This window comes from Haliotis asinina, chromosome 16 (assembly GCF_037392515.1).
Source record: "Haliotis asinina isolate JCU_RB_2024 chromosome 16, JCU_Hal_asi_v2, whole genome shotgun sequence".
In the NCBI taxonomy this organism is placed as follows: Eukaryota; Metazoa; Mollusca; class Gastropoda; order Lepetellida; family Haliotidae; genus Haliotis; species Haliotis asinina.
Window position 1 is genome coordinate 45,149,200 of NC_090295.1, and position 18,845 is coordinate 45,168,044.

Below are 18,845 nucleotides of genomic sequence, written 5' to 3' on the forward strand. Positions count from 1 at the left end.
GTGTAACCTAACCTATCACCCGTCGTCTACCTTCACCGCTTTTCATTCAAGACGATATGCTTACTAGAATGAACTCGCCTCACGCATATATTCAAGACTAACTAAACAAACTCAGTGAGCGGGTAAGCACGTGTTCCCGTTGGTGAGAAACATTGTGCAAGCACCGCCATTCATGTGTCCATTTAGATTGCCTCGCAGAATATCTACCACCCATCATGATACTAACAGCGCAGTGATAATAACGTATTTTAAAACTTGTACTTCTCACATCTTAGTAATAATTTATCCAACACTATGATGTAGGTAAGAACACTTTTTGTGAATTTCTGGTTCTCATAAAATTCGTAGTCGCCTACAATAGGATACAAGGTCATTATCAGTACAACTATCAACATGTATCATTTTGTGAATACCGTCTTTAATCAAGGCGATCGCACGAACAGAATTATAAACCACTTATCAATCAGATAAAGTAATCACATGATAGTTAATACGTGATTGTGGTAACATAGATGATGATCAAAGTTACAAAGTACCTGCGCGTTAGGTTCTGCAACTTTTCAACAGAACACTAATCACATGGTTTAACATGTAATGTTTGCATCAAAATCTCTCCCACTTTGCTAGTGAATTCACTCTCACGTTTGTGTAAAGTCGAGGAACGTTCTAACGATTCTATCTAACGATCTATCACTTGTTACAGCATGATTATCATAACGAATTTCATTAAGAGTGGAAACATTGAGGATACACATCACATAACAGACATTTTAGATTCGGTAAAGTGTTACAAAGTAATTGAATCAGAAGCGTTAGTACTCTTTATAATTTTAAGTTCGTACTCTGTTCTTTGAGCATTAAATGAAACGCGAACAGGCATTACGTGAAATATTCCAACTAAAGCTGTTGCGAGCGGTGGTGCGTTTTAAGACGTAAACGAATTAGCAGACTCTTAAATGTGGAAAACGAGCTGTCTGCTGCTAACAATTTCTTTTCATCACTAATTCTACTGAATTTGAAAACATAGCAGGGAGGGTCTTGCACATCTCAGTTAAATAAACAGTAATTTAAAGCAAACCCATCTTGACCTACAGATCAAACCATCTTGACCTACAAATCAAACCTACTTGTCAGCACTTTTTTACACAATGGGCAATGGCGGAAAAAGTGGTGCATGGGCATGACACAGCGTTTCTCTTGCTGCTGATTAAGTTTCATTACAACGCATGAAATGGGATCGCGATGGGTTAGGGTTTGTATGTGACTTGATTAAAAAACGCTAGATCATAAAGACACTGTCGAGACGTCGCCAAGATAACCAGTCACATGACACCTTTCATGGTTGTTCTATATTACAGAGTACACCGTGCACTGGGTATCAACCGGTCATTCCACCCTGTCGTGACTGTTCTGTATAAACAACTTATTTGAATAGACGTGAAACATCCATTGATAATTTCTCCTTAAACGTCATTAACTTCTTTTCACCATGGTGATATTATGTATCACTAGGCTTAATGAAATTGATATGTTTAGATAATGACTGTCACGTGTAGCTATTTTTGGGATGAAATGTGGGCCAAATGAGGGATGAGGGATGAGGGATAAATGAGGGATGGGGGATTTACGGTCACTGGTTTCATTGTCTTTGCTAATTGGAGCACGAAATGAGGGATGAGGGATGAGGGATGTGGGTCATGGGCTATTGTTTTAGCTAATTACCGCATTGTTTTAGCATTGTTTTGACATAGTTTCTATTGTCTGTGCTGTAGAATGAAATTTATATCTACTCTTAATGGAGAACAACTTCTTTTATTGTACTTGATGCGTCGTTTCAGTATGGATTCATATACCGTTATCAAACAAAATCATATACCACTAGAAGTTGTTATCCATAGAGAATATGTATAGAGATGTTGGGTTTTCTAAATACATATTCTCTGAATTTGCGTTCGATCCAATCAAAAGTCATTTCAGTAGAGATGGTGAACTACTTCATGACTTGAAACTGACAAGACTTTGCACCAATTTCCGTCAGATCCAGTCATCCGAGAAAAATGGATGTAGTTTGTTTGCAACCCACAGACATAAACATGTCATGTGTACAAGTATCACACCTGCCTAATTACATAATGAGGCAGAGACGGGACTCGGTTGCACGAGTCATAAATAAAATTATTTTGTCTATGGCGTATAGCCTGATAGGTGTTAAGTTCAAATTGCATGCGGTCAATGATAGACACAGTGTACTGCACATAGTACATGTCGTCTTTAGCAGACAGTCAGTCAGACATATAACTGTCGATAAACCAGACATTCAGCTTTCTCTGTGACAGAGGCTGCTTACCACAATCAACAAGTTTTTTATGTAACAAGTAGATTATGTACTTGTTTGTGTACACAACCAAGATTAGACTACTGCTCTCGACCTCGTACTCCGGGCATGCATACCGCTTCAAGCTCCCCGAACCTATTCACTGCGCAAGCGTTATGGGCGCAGCGCAGCACTGCTGTGGAAACCACTTTTTCCCCCAGCGCTGTGAATCGTTTGAACTCTGATTTCGCGGGGTTTTTTTTCATCGCGTTTTTTCAACTTTATAGGTTGAATTGGCTTTTTGGATGATTTGTTTCGGTAAGTGCATACTGAAAGGTATCAGAATCTGCAAAGTTGCGTTTTACGTTGCGTGTGACCTTTACATTCTACCAAAATGCACGTTGTATCATGCTCTTGGAGAGCAGTAGTAGGACAATCCTAGCCATGGTATAACACCATATTAAACTTCTCTTCCATCGCTACAACACCATATTATATTCCTCACCCATCGTTATAACACCATACTAAATTCCTCACCCATCGGTATAACACCATATTAAACTCATCCAAATCTATATCACAGTACAGAACATCAAAGTGTCATTTCAGCTATCATGTGCTAGTACTTTTTCCATATATACCACGTAATAATTGTTATTTACTATCTATTATATCAATGTGAATGTGTGAAACAAACAAAACACCCAGATCGAAGCTTGTTGCTTATTCTCTTTTCTCTTCAATCTCTTTTCTCTTCAATGGGGCTTCTGCTTCCCTGTGCTGGAGACCCAGTTTATCACAGGGTTTCTGAAATGAAAACCTAATTTTAACAAAACTTGTGCAACGTCGCATGGTTGTATCACGGGTTTGGGGATGACCAGCTGATTAGTGAAACCTGGTCCATTCTACCACCCACCCGTAAGGGTAGGACCGATGTTTTGGCCAGGAGAACGCTACTCCTGGAACCAGTACCCCCAACCACTGGAATCCCATTCTCCGCCGACAAAGGGGCGCAAACAATATGTACCTTTAAAAAGTCGGGATATTGGATATACAAACTTGATAAAATGCAGCCAAGCAGGAAACATATATGAAGAGTAGGTAAGGGAAAATTTGACTTCTTATTCCATTCCATTGGAGATGTTTCATCTGTATGGATTTACACATTCCTTTTTCTCATATGCGTTGGCATTGTTTAGTGGTATGCTCGCAAAGTGGAATATCCCCTACATTTTTAATGGTATATGAAAAGTGAGATAAACTGTGGACAGCATGGGTGAGATTCAGCGTGAGTGGCTACGAAAGGCAAATACAAACAATGTATGTAGGCAACTGATATTTCCCCGCCACAAGGTGGGTATGGGATATTGGTCTGAGCTCCGTCCGTCCGTCCGTTCGTCCGTCCACCCGTCCACCCGTCCACCCGTCCGAGATGATAGGGACAGATTTTCTCAGAAACCGTTATAGATAGGGAAACTTAAAAGTAAATTTGGTATGTGTTTTCAGGACATAAATGCCTTGATGGAATTAGAAAACGGAAACCGTGTTACAATTTGTTATAGAGTTATGGCTTTGCCATGCGTTTTTTGACTCAGTGCACGTTATCCTTAATGGGAACAGGTTGTTCTCAGTAGTGACAGTCTAAGTAAACTTATCCTCAGTACTTTTCGTTACACTCCACCACTGAGTCTAACAAAACCTCATGGGAGGTCGCGTCAGGTAACCTTTGAGAATGACCAATCAGAACACAGCTTACCAAATCGCGAAAGTGCACATTCACACATACCTTTTGAACTTTTTATCTCTAAAATGGTCGTACCCGAACGATTCAGAATGCTATTTAGCGTACGGTCGCTTCCGGGTGATGCACACGGCTTACGTACAGCCATGACAACGGTGAGTAAACAGTCGCTGAAAATAGTGTTTTTGACAATATTCAAGGATGTTATCTGGCGGAAATATTAGCTAATGGTAACTATGTCAACAGAACCCCCAAAGCGTATATAGTGCAGGTCAAATAACTGTGTTATATGCTGATTTTTGTTTGTGGAGAGATCTGTGTCATTGACCTGAATATTTTGAAAGTCCCTCCGATCCCTAAATAGAAGCCGCTGTCTGATTGGTTAAATCTATTTTACCGTCTCGCATTCTATTCGACTGTGATTAGTTGCTCAAAGGTTACCTGACGCGACCTTCTACTAGGTGTTGTTAGACTCAGTGGTGGAGTGTAACGAAACATACTGAGACGAAGTTTGCGTAGACTGTCAGTAGTGAGTGAGTGAGTGAGTTTAGTTTTACGCCGCACTCAGCAATACTCCAGCTATATGGCGGCGGTCTGTAAATAATCGAGTCTGGAACAGACAATCCAGTAATCAACAGCATGAGTATCGATCTGCACAACTGGGAACCGATGACATGTGTCAACCAAGTCAGCGAGCCAGCGAGCCCGTTAGTCGCCTCTTACAAGCATAGTCACCTTTCATGAAAGTTGAATTTAGCGAGCTTTCTTCTATAGTGATTATTCTTGAACAGGGTATGCACCATCCCTTTTGTGAAAGGGAGAGCAGATGTAGGCCAGTGCACGTGCAGTGTATGACGATGAAATTGATTCCGCGCGTAACTGCACACCCACACCCAACAGCATGCTCCAGTGGGTGGAGCTAATACATGCTAATACGGGTCAACTGTCAGGTCGGTACTCATCTTATCTTCTTTTCACAGTAGATCCTTGTGAATTTAAGCAATATTTTTTCGTGTACTCTTAAACTCAGTTATGGTGATAGATTCGCTAAATTGGCAACCTTCCATGCACCGTGGAATGAAAAAACGGGTTTAGTTTTACGACTCTTTTAACAATACTCCAGCAATAACACGGAGGGTGCACCAGACGTGGGCTTCACACATGTGGGGAATCGAACACGAGCCTTTGGCGTGACAAGCGAACGCTGTAACCACTGGGCTACCTGACCGTCGGTTTGATGCCATGAATAATGTACATAGGTGGAGCAACTGTAAAGGTGTGTGTGATTTTTCTGTTAGTGATTCACGACTTACTCTGGCAGAAACGATCATTAATACTCGTCCTCGTAGATACCGCTCCAGCGTATAATGTCATACTCGTATGACATGACGGAACGCATTTCTCTCCCAAGAAAACAAATCTCTCGAAACCAGAGACCCAGATATCCCAAATGTTAATGTGTTACATATAGCCAAGCATTCTGTCAGAAGCTAAAGCGTCATTTATTCATTACTTTGGAAGTGAAAGTTTTCGGTCCATAAAGTTTGTCAATGTTAAACTAATCCTGTAACAGTGACAAGCAGTTTTGAAAGGTAACTAGTGTTGACACGGGACCTCACCTGCTACTGAAAATACATAGCCGAATAATTGTTACAAAATCATTCCCATGTGTGTCGTGTCTGAAAGTGTCCGGCGTCAATCCTGATAAACCCATGATATGCGCGTATCCTTCATTGGAATGGATAGGCAGGAATGTAGGTTACCATATGATGTGACAACATCAAGTTATGGCTCTGTGTCCCACATAGATGTGCCTGGTCGTACTGGTTGTCGGCAACTCATAATAACCTCGTTAGATTGTCTAAATGAATGCTGGGCATGTCGCAGTCATGGAGATGATGACGTTACTGCAGCGTCACACAGTGGAACAAACAAAGCAGATTCCGTGATAGACAACCACTATACAAGGGATATACATAAACTTTGACATACATAAACTTTGACATACATAAACTTTGATATACATAAACTTTGATATACATAAACTTTGACATACATAAAAACTTTGATATACATAAACTTTGATATACATAAACTTTGACATACATAAACTTTGACATACATAAACTTTGATATACATAAACTTTGACATACATAAACTTTGACATACATAAACTTTGATATGTTTTGCAGCCTCGTGATTTGTATAACGGTGGAAGAAGGAGATATTTGTTAGAATTACGTCCATGTGCCCTCTATTTTATAGCATGAAGTTTGAGGATAATGTGTAATATACACAAAATCGATATCGATACTGAGAATTTTCCTACACCTAAAGATAAAACCTACTCACCACTGGCGTGATAAATCGTTCACTTCCTGCTATGAAATATATCCTGCCGTACACATCTCCCTCTACGGTGTGTATGAGTCAATCTAAATTAAGTATATATTATATCAGCTTGTGTTTCAGATCCAAGACATTTTGGGGTGTTTTATTTTAATACTGATTAGCATATCAGACAAGCACTGGCGACCATCTGTATTCAAGAGTACCCTAAGCTGGTGGCACACTTGAAACGATTAAGCGACGCTCTTTGAGTCTTTGACCTGGGGCATTTGGGGGTAGCCTGGTGGTCAAAGCATTCGCTCGTCACGCTGAAGATTCCCCTCACGTGGACAATGTGTAAAGCCCATTTCTGATGTCCTCTGTTGGGGTATTGCTGGAAAATTCTAAAAGTAGCGTAAAACCCAATTCCAGTTACAGAAGTAGACTAACAACTAGACTCTGAAATGAACATATTTCAGTGAAAAAGAAAAGGTTTATAGTGAAAAAATAATAATATGATGAAATGGAGCCCATAGACTTTCTTCATTTTCAGAAGCTAAGGAAATCTAGACTTGCCACATTTTCTAGACTTGCGTGGGCTTTCTCGAATATATTTACTTAAGGGTCTGTACGACAGACTATTACAGAGGATAAGAATCTAAATGCGATTTGGTGTTGTATATACTGTTGCATTACAAAATCGACAAAACAGATAATTAGGAACCCTTTTAACGGTAGCATTTAAATAATTGGGAGAAAAGATATATTGTTGACAGCTTATCTAAATACATATGTCTACTAAAGTACAAACATTCTTAATTTTGTTTTTGTTATTTTAACAGGGCTGAAAGATATTTAACCTTTATTAACTGCATCTTGTCAGTCCTTGGGACAAGAGCTACTTCCGGGCAAAATATCGTCTTCAGCTTGAATCAATAAAGTTGTTTAATGGCATCTATCTAGAAGTGAGGGCGATAAGGCTGAAGATGTACGGATGTGCACTCTATGTTACACAAGATGACGGCCATCATCCTGCACACGTCATCCATCCATAATACATCGTCCCTAGTAGAGTGATCTGCCTTTAGCCGTTGGTGATATATAGCCCGTATTTTATATTGTCTTGTCCAAATAGTGATGTTAGTTTTAACTTTCCACACTAGTTTTAAACTGTAACTGTGATATTCTAGCTGTTTACTGTCCTTTGATGACAAGTTTTTTATGAAATGCATATATTCCATTTCAGTATTAAATGTTCTCGTCACGATATGTCTGAAATATTGCCGATGTGACGTTAAATATTAACTCACTCACTCCATCAATAACGGTTCATAGGAAGACCCAACACGTTAATTGTTGAATGAAAAATTAATATAACACCGTAAGTTCCTGCCAAGGACGTGACATATAAGCAAGTATACATGTACATATAACAAGTAAATCAACAAAGGACGTCACATATAAGCAAGTATACATGTACATACAACAAGTAAGTCAACAATGGAGGTCACATATAAGCAAGTATACATGTACATATAACAAGTAAATCAACAATGGAGGTCACATATAAGCAAGTATACATGTACATATAACAAGTAAGTCAACAATGGAGGTCACATATAAGCAAGTATACATGTACATATAACAAGTAAGTCAACAATGGAGGTCACATATAAGCAAGTATACATGTACATATAACAAGTAAATCAACAATGGAGGTCACATATAAGCAAGTATACATGTACATATAACAAGTAAATCATCAATGGAGGTCACATATAAGCAAGTATACATGTACATATAACAAGTAAATCAACAATGGAGGTCACATATAAGCAAGTATACATGTACATATAACAAGTAAGTCAACAATGGAGGTCACATATAAGCAAGTATACATGTACATATAACAAGTAAATCAACAATGGAGGTCACATATAAGCAAGTATACATGTACATATAACAAGTAAGTCAACAATGGAGGTCACATATAAGCAAGTATACATGTACATATAACAAGTAAGTCAACAATGGAGGTCACATATAAGCAAGTATACATGTACATATAACAAGTAAGTCAACAATGGAGGTCACATATAAGCAAGTATACATGTACATATAACAAGTAAGTCAACAATGGAGGTCACATATAAGCAAGTATACATGTACATATAACAAGTAAGTCAACAATGGAGGTCACATATAAGCAAGTATACATGTACATATAACAAGTAAATCAACAAAGGACGTCACATATAAGCAAGTATACATGTACATATAACAAGTAAGTCAACAATGGAGGTCACATATAAGCAAGTATACATGTACATATAACAAGTAAATCAACAATGGAGGTCACATATAAGCAAGTATACATGTACATATAACAAGTAAGTCAACAATGGAGGTCACATATAAGCAAGTATACATGTACATATAACAAGTAAATCATCAATGGAGGTCACATATAAGCAAGTATACATGTACATATAACAAGTAAATCAACAATGGAGGTCACATATAAGCAAGTATACATGTACATATAACAAGTAAGTCAACAATGGAGGTCACATATAAGCAAGTATACATGTACATATAACAAGTAAGTCAACAATGGAGGTCACATATAAGCAAGTATACATGTACATATAACAAGTAAGTCAACAATGGAGGTCACATATAAGCAAGTATACATGTACATATAACAAGTAAATCAACAAAGGACGTCACATATAAGCAAGTATACATGTACATATAACAAGTAAATCATCAATGGAGGTCACATATAAGCAAGTATGCATGTACATATAACAAGTAAATCAACAAAGGACGTCACATATAAGCAAGTATACATGTACATATAACAAGTAAATCAACAATGGAGGTCACATATAAGCAAGTATACATGTACATATAACAAGTAAGTCAACAATGGAGGTCACATATAAGCAAGTATACATGTACATATAACAAGTAAGTCAACAATGGAGGTCACATATAAGCAAGTATACATGTACATATAACAAGTAAATCAACAATGGAGGTCACATATAAGCAAGTATACATGTACATATAACAAGTAAGTCAACAATGGAGGTCACATATAAGCAAGTATACATGTACATATAACAAGTAAATCAACAATGGAGGTCACATATAAGCAAGTATACATGTACATATAACAAGTAAGTCAACAATGGAGGTCACATATAAGCAAGTATACATGTACATATAACAAGTAAGTCAACAATGGAGGTCACATATAAGCAAGTATACATGTACATATAACAAGTAAATCAACAATGGAGGTCACATATAAGCAAGTATACATGTACATATAACAAGTAAGTCAACAATGGAGGTCACATATAAGCAAGTATACATGTACATATAACAAGTAAATCAACAATGGAGGTCACATATAAGCAAGTATACATGTACATATAACAAGTAAATCAACAAAGGACGTCACATATAAGCAAGTATACATGTACATATAACAAGTAAGTCAACAATGGAGGTCACATATAAGCAAGTATACATGTACATATAACAAGTAAGTCAACAATGGAGGTCACATATAAGCAAGTATACATGTACATATAACAAGTAAATCAACAAAGGACGTCACATATAAGCAAGTATACATGTACATATAACAAGTAAGTCAACAATGGAGGTCACATATAAGCAAGTATACATGTACATATAACAAGTAAGTCAACAATGGAGGTCACATATAAGCAAGTATACATGTACATATAACAAGTAAATCATCAATGGAGGTCACATATAAGCAAGTATACATGTACATATAACAAGTAAGTCAACAATGGAGGTCAAAATATAAGCAAGTATACATGTACATATAACAAGTAAATCAACAAAGGACGTCACATATAAGCAAGTATACATGTACATATAACAAGTAAGTCAACAATGGAGGTCACATATAAGCAAGTATACATGTACATATAACAAGTAAGTCAACAATGGAGGTCACATATAAGCAAGTATACATGTACATATAACAAGTAAATCAACAATGGAGGTCACATATAAGCAAGTATACATGTACATATAACAAGTAAGTCAACAATGGAGGTCACATATAAGCAAGTATACATGTACATATAACAAGTAAGTCAACAATGGAGGTCACATATAAGCAAGTATACATGTACATATAACAAGTAAGTCAACAATGGAGGTCACATATAAGCAAGTATACATGTACATATAACAAGTAAGTCAACAATGGAGGTCACATATAAGCAAGTATACATGTACATATAACAAGTAAATCAACAATGGAGGTCACATATAAGCAAGTATACATGTACATATAACAAGTAAGTCAACAATGGAGGTCACATATAAGCAAGTATACATGTACATATAACAAGTAAGTCAACAATGGAGGTCACATATAAGCAAGTATACATGTACATATAACAAGTAAATCATCAATGGAGGTCACATATAAGCAAGTATACATGTACATATAACAAGTAAATCAACAATGGAGGTCACATATAAGCAAGTATACATGTACATATAACAAGTAAGTCAACAATGGAGGTCACATATAAGCAAGTATACATGTACATATAACAAGTAAATCAACAATGGAGGTCACATATAAGCAAGTATACATGTACATATAACAAGTAAATCAACAATGGAGGTCACATATAAGCAAGTATACATGTACATATAACAAGTAAGTCAACAATGGAGGTCACATATAAGCAAGTATACATGTACATATAACAAGTAAGTCAACAATGGAGGTCACATATAAGCAAGTATACATGTACATATAACAAGTAAGTCAACAAAGGACGTCACATATAAGCAAGTATACATGTACATATAACAAGTAAATCAACAATGGAGGTCACATATAAGCAAGTATACCTGTACATATAACAAGTAAGTCAACAATGGAGGTCACATATAAGCAAGTATACATGTACATATAACAAGTAAATCAACAATGGAGGTCACATATAAGCAAGTATACATGTACATATAACAAGTAAATCAACAATGGAGGTCACATATAAGCAAGTATACATGTACATATAACAAGTAAGTCAACAATGGAGGTCACATATAAGCAAGTATACATGTACATATAACAAGTAAATCAACAATGGAGGTCACATATAAGCAAGTATACATGTACATATAACAAGTAAGTCAACAATGGAGGTCACATATAAGCAAGTATACATGTACATATAACAAGTAAGTCAACAATGGAGGTCACATATAAGCAAGTATACATGTACATATAACAAGTAAGTCAACAATGGAGGTCACATATAAGCAAGTATACATGTACATATAACAAGTAAGTCAACAATGGAGGTCACATATAAGCAAGTATACATGTACATATAACAAGTAAATCAACAATGGAGGTCACATATAAGCAAGTATACATGTACATATAACAAGTAAGTCAACAATGGAGGTCACATATAAGCAAGTATACATGTACATATAACAAGTAAGTCAACAATGGAGGTCACATATAAGCAAGTATACATGTACATATAACAAGTAAATCATCAATGGAGGTCACATATAAGCAAGTATACATGTACATATAACAAGTAAATCAACAATGGAGGTCACATATAAGCAAGTATACATGTACATATAACAAGTAAGTCAACAATGGAGGTCACATATAAGCAAGTATACATGTACATATAACAAGTAAGTCAACAATGGAGGTCACATATAAGCAAGTATACATGTACATATAACAAGTAAATCAACAAAGGACGTCACATATAAGCAAGTATACATGTACATATAACAAGTAAATCAACAATGGAGGTCACATATAAGCAAGTATACATGTACATATAACAAGTAAATCAACAATGGAGGTCACATATAAGCAAGTATACATGTACATATAACAAGTAAGTCAACAATGGAGGTCACATATAAGCAAGTATACATGTACATATAACAAGTAAGTCAACAATGGAGGTCACATATAAGCAAGTATACATGTACATATAACAAGTAAGTCAACAAAGGACGTCACATATAAGCAAGTATACATGTACATATAACAAGTAAATCAACAATGGAGGTCACATATAAGCAAGTATACATGTACATATAACAAGTAAGTCAACAATGGAGGTCACATATAAGCAAGTATACATGTACATATAACAAGTAAATCAACAATGGAGGTCACATATAAGCAAGTATACATGTACATATAACAAGTAAATCAACAATGGAGGTCACATATAAGCAAGTATACATGTACATATAACAAGTAAGTCAACAATGGAGGTCACATATAAGCAAGTATACATGTACATATAACAAGTAAATCAACAATGGAGGTCACATATAAGCAAGTATACATGTACATATAACAAGTAAATCATCAATGGAGGTCACATATAAGCAAGTATACATGTACATATAACAAGTAAATCAACAATGGAGGTCAAAATATATTTCAGACTCAACTGGCTGGGTATACAACTGTACATTTGTTAACGTTTGAGACGCACGTGTACGCACGTTTCGGTTTTGCACACTGCTGCAATCCATTTTCAGCATTACAATTTACCCGGGATTTAGGTAATCCACTTAAGTGTTTGTTACGATAACGAAAATACACTGGCTTCGTTATTTTTCCGTCCTAATAGTTTTTTTACCATTTCTACCACTGGCAGATGATTAACCTTCAAAGTGTTTCATTTGTTTTCATAATACATTTGTAATGAATTAAAAATGACTTCTCCTAAGTTGATCTGTATATAATTAAACTCTTAATTGCGCATACGGACTGCGCAGCTGAGGTTACGAACCAGTCACGAATTCTGGGATATCATCCGGGTACTCACGGGAGAAAAACAATAACAAAAGTTTAAACCAGTCCATGGAAATTGCTCAGCATCAGTGCCCTTTAACGAAAATAACCGGGACGGCAGCTTGAAAATACCGAGGAACTATTTTCTTCGGAAGACTGCCATTCCTTCGCTCTTTCTCAAAAAAACATTCGTCATTGAACCTTTCATTCGTAACGCAAGTAGGCATCTGTCTCCATGGAAATTAATTATATAGATAGAGTTGAACGGTGGCGTTTTGTCCGAAGGCACTATGAAGACGATCTGTCCATAACATTCTTTGTGCCCATGCGTATGCGCCTGTTCTATCATGCTTGGGAATATGCTCCAACCTGGACACGGACAATAACTTGTCTTGGATAGCTCTTTAGTTATTGCAGAGACCAGATACGAACAGGAAGTACTATCTTCAAAGGTGGAAAAATCTCTGAACCAATTTCTTAATAATTACGGGATGAAAGTATTTTCAGATGCGTCTGTAAAATCACTGCATCTCCTCCACACAGGCGTTCGTTATAACTTTATTAAGAAGAAGCGTGATTGAGTGAGTTTTGGTTTACGCCGCACTCAGCAATGTTTCAGCTATCTGTAAATAATCGAGTCTAGAACACACAATCCAGTGATCATCAGCATGAGCATGGTTCTATATAACTGGGATATGATGACGTGTCAAACGTCAGCGATCCCGACGACCTGTTCCGGTAAGTCGCCTCTTACGACAAGCATGGGTGACCGGAGGCCAATTTTCACCCCCACCTACCTTGTCTTAACAACAAGCCAAGTAGCCGCGTGATAGCACAAAGAAGGTAAACATTGAAATATTAATGTATCAGCTATGTATGGACATCAAATCTGCCGACTCTGTTCAATCCTTCAAGAAGTCTGTAAAACATCTTTAGCTGTTACAAGTGAGTATTTTCTGCATATTTTGGTATTAACAAAATTATTATTATTATTGGGTCACAACGTTTAGTGTTTTGAATAATAATTATGTCGGGTCGCATTTCGTCTTATAGATGGTCAGCATTTTTAAGATTTTGTTAGCAGGCTGTCCGGAAATTATCTGCCCTTTGTTTTCTATTTGTTACTTCCGGGAGACTGCTAGAGATTTCTACGGTGTTGGCGATGGTCGTATTTGCTCGAACTTTCGGGAAATGACTGAATGTATATATAAATGCAAGTTGCCGAGTTGGGAGGGGGGCACACATTCTTAATCACTGGAGTATCCTCCACAATCGCTGCCAACGCTTCATCTTGTAGCCGCCGTCAGACCTCTCACTGTGTTTCATTCTGCATGACTGTTTCTCTCTCGCACTAAGACTTTGGTGAGTTTGCTATGTTATATTTCGTGACCCATTACCTTAGCTTCTGTCTCACTTGTATTGTATTTGAAATCGGTATTGTGAAATTGACTTGTGATTTTGTCAGTACTAAGTACACTTAGTCTCAGTACTTTTCGTTACACTCCACCACTGAGTCTAACAAAACCTTTTGGGAGGTCGCGTCAGGTAACCTTTGATATTGACCAATCAGAGCACAGCTTACCAAATCTCGAAAGCGGACATTCGCACATTCCAGAAATATTAGCTAATGGTAACCATGTCAACAGAACCCCCAAAGCGTATATAGTGCAGGTCAAATAATTGTGTTATATGCTGATTTTTGTTTGTGGAGAGATCTGTGTCAGTGATCTGAATATTTTGAACGTCCCTCCAATCCCGAAATAGTAGCCGTTGTCTGATTGGTTAATCTATTTAACCGTCTCCCGTTTGATTGTACAGTCATTGGGTGCTCAAAGGTTACCTGACGCGATTCTAAAAACTACACAGTAATTCTTGGTGACTTTAATGTGCACTTCAACGCTCACGAGAAGCCGGAGGTCAAGAAATATACTCAGTTATTGAATACATATTCCTTGACCCAGCATGTGTCTGTCGCCACACATAAATCTGGCAACATTCTCGACTGGATTATCACATGTAGCAACTACAGCATTATCAAGGAAGTTGAAGTCATCGATTTCCAGATGTCTGACCACTTCAATGTCTTCTTTACTATTGACGTAGTGAAGCCGAACAACAAGCACTCAATCTTGATGTGTCGCAACATCAAAAAAATTCAGCCGGATAGTTTCTGACAGGACTTGGTTAATTCAAATCTCCTCACTGATCCTCCCCATGATGTTGATGACCATGCTGAGCTCTTCCATGACACCCTCACATAAAAAAAACAGATCTTGACCCTCAGAATCTTCAGAACTTTCGACCTGTCTCAAATTTATCCTTCGTTTCCAAGATAATCGAGAAGGCTGTACATGTGAGGCTTAAAGACCATCTCTCCAAACATCTTCTGTTGGATGAATTCCAATCGGCGTATCGGCAATACTATAGTACAGAGACTGCACTACTGCAGGTGACAAATGAGCTCCGTTGTGCTGTCGATGACGGTAGGATTGCTGTTCTAGTGTTGTTGGACCTGTCTGCGGCCTTTGACACAATTGACCACCATAGACTCCTGTCTAGGCTTAAAAAACAGTACGGACTTGAAGGCCATGCCCTTCAATGGGTATCATCTTATCTGTCCGACCGACGGCAATCTGTTGTCATTGGTAGTGAGAGATCTAAAGGCGCTGCAATCACATGTGGTGTGCCACAGGGGTCAGTCCTTGGTCCGATCCTGTTTGTATTGTATACTGGATATGTCGGAATGATTACTAAAAGCCACACAGTTTCTCACCACACCTATGCTGATGACACTCAGCTCCTGAAAGCCTTCCATCTGTTAGATCTCTCCACATCTCTTCACTGCTTAGCTAAATGTACACAGGACATCAAGTGCTGGATGACTACAAATATGCTTAAACTCAATGACACTAAAACAGCAGCAGTTCTCGTTGGTACAAAGCAACAACTCAACAAAGTCAAAACCGATTTCCTTAAAGTTGCAGATGCAGACATTAAGTTCTCTGATGTTGTTAAGGACTTGGGTGTCTACATTGACTCTTCTTTGACTCTGGATTCTCATGTTAATCATTTGAGCAGGATCTGCTACTTTCACCTGAAATCCATTGGTAATATCCGGCAATACCTAACAACTGCTGCAACTGATGCCCTTGTTCGAGCTCTCGTTACATCAAGGCTTGATTCCTGCAATAGCATCCTTTCAGGCCTCAGTTCTACACTCCTCGAGACACTTCAAAAGATACAAAACACTTCTGCCCGCATCATCAGCTAGACTTTTGCATTGGCTACCAGTTGAGGCCAGAATTGACTTCAACATCCTCTGTTTGACATACAAGTGCCTCCATGGATTGGCTCCCTCCTACCTGTCTGAACTGCTACATCCGTATGTCCCCGCACGCAACTTGCGTTCAAACGCTCAAGATCTACTGGTCATCCCACCCTACAAACTGAAATCCTTTGGCTACCGGTCATTCTCGTACTCTGCAGCTGTGCTTTGGAGCTCTCTCCCTTGGGCCATTAAAAGCTCGAACACAATTGACATTTTTAAGTCCAGACTTAAAACTCACTTTTTCACAGCATACTACTAATTATTTCAGCTGTAAATATTCCATTGTATATATTTTGTAGTGCTTTGAGCATGCCTTAGGGTGTGGAACAGGCTCATTATAAGTATGCATTTATTATTATTATTATTATTACCTCCTACTAGGTTTTGTTAGACTCATTGGTGTAGTGTAACGAAATACACTGAGACTAAGTTTGCTTAGACTGGTGACTTTGTATACCTTACTCTCGTTACATAATAATACAGAATTTGAATGTTTTTAGATTTGTCTTTGTTCTGTTTTGCTGGTTCACAGGGGGTTTCTTATATTGTTGTCACGGCAAATTCTTAACCGTAACATAGCCCAAAACTGCTGTCTCCTCCTTTCCCGGAAAGCGCTGATGAACAGGAAATTAGGCGGGTAAAATGTCAATTTCATAGAGTTTTCATTTGGCAAACATACTACAGTTATCTACGATTGTATCTACGTATTTTGTTATAATATTCACTCTAAGTACTTCTTTCTTTGAGATATCAAATAATATTGATCGTCGGGTGCATGAAACATAACAATATATATTAGCTATTATCGTCTTGTGTTGATATGATCAAGTACAGGCACTGTTGCTATATGTATACTAGCAAACATGTGCACCCAACAGTTTGAAAACCATGTATATACTTAGAGGTGGTGAGGTAATTTATACTCTAAAGTAAGTGAAACTTTTTGTGTGCTCAGTGGGTACTTTGTACGGTGGAAAATTCTCTGAACCAATTTCCTGATAATTACGGGATGAGAGTATTCTCAGATGCGAAGGTAAAATCACTGCATCTCCTCCACACAATTTATAGTCGGGCGTTCGTTCGCCCGTTCGTTCGTTCGTCGGGCGTGTACATGTTAGAACATGCAAAACAACTGATTCAATGTTGGTTGAGTGAAATTAAACATCGCGAAAAACAAGGGTGCTGAAACACATCAGCACTATGGTTGATCCAATCACAACAGCCTAGTGCATATGGAAGACAACTTTCGTGAGTGAGTTTTGTTTAGGTTTACGCCGCTTTATGACGGCGGTGGACACCAGCAATGGACTTCACACATTGTACACATGTGGGAAATCGAACCCGGGTCATCGGCGTGACGAGCGAAAGCTTTAACCACAAGGCTTCCCCACCGCGGCTTTACTTTCGTCTCTTCGAAGATACCTGGCCCCGATTAACTTAAGTTTTCACACAAATAACTCAATACTCTTAACTCAACAGTATTTTTTTTAAAAAAACATGCAAACTTCGTCAGTCTATCCACCAAACTCAAACTGTGTACTGTTTTTGCGTTTAACATTGATTTCAGTTCATTCTGGGAAATGAATTTTCCTGTGTTTACCTATGTAAAATGTAAAACCTCAAACTTAAGTCAAAGCTGAGACTTAAGTTGGTTTCGAGAAATCGGGGCCTACGGTATGTTTGTTGCCCTAGTGTTGCATGACTCATTATCTGTCACACCTGTCTGGGGCCTATGCAGCAGGTGTCTGATGTACTTTAACGAGAATGAGAACACAGGCAACCTACTTTGCTTCAGCCCATCAGATGATGGGCGGGGGACTTGTGTCCGTGTTTTGGAATATCTTGATTAACCACCTTTGTGTGGATCTCAACTCAGATATTTAGTAGCTTTTGAATATGTTAAAATTTACCAATCAATGATTGTGAGGTACCTCAGTATTACGTTAGAATGTGATATACGAAGGTGATGGAACTCGAGAACATAAAGATACATGTCTGTCTGTTTCCTTCTTTCATTGTCTGCTTGCTTCATGGCTGGCTTAAAAGCGCACTCGACATTACGATGGTCTGCAAATAATCAAGTCTGGGCCTGTCCAGTCAGTCCAGTGATTGACATCATAAGCATCGATCTACACAACTGGGATTCAAAGACATGTGTCAACCACGTCAGCGAGTTTGACCACACAATTATTCTTAAACGAAAGGGAAGTGTTGGAGAAAATCATTTCTAATGCTGATCTTCACGCTTTGACAATATATACGTCATATGGTTTG

At 37.8% G+C, this 18,845-nt stretch overlaps 1 protein-coding gene across 1 annotated transcript; it reads left to right on the forward strand.

Moving 5' to 3' along the window:
• Nucleotides 1–15,986: 15,986 nt before the first annotated feature.
• Nucleotides 15,987–16,514, forward strand: LOC137267817 (uncharacterized). Its single transcript, XM_067802251.1, has one exon. It carries the CDS (start codon nt 15,987–15,989, stop codon nt 16,512–16,514), a length of 528 nt encoding a protein of 175 aa, XP_067658352.1.
• Nucleotides 16,515–18,845: the final 2,331 nt, after the last annotated feature.

Excerpts from the sequence above, each read along its gene's own strand:
- LOC137267817 (XM_067802251.1), top strand. The coding sequence starts at position 15,987 with ATGATTACTAAAAGCCACACAGTTTCTCACCACACCTATGCTGATGAC.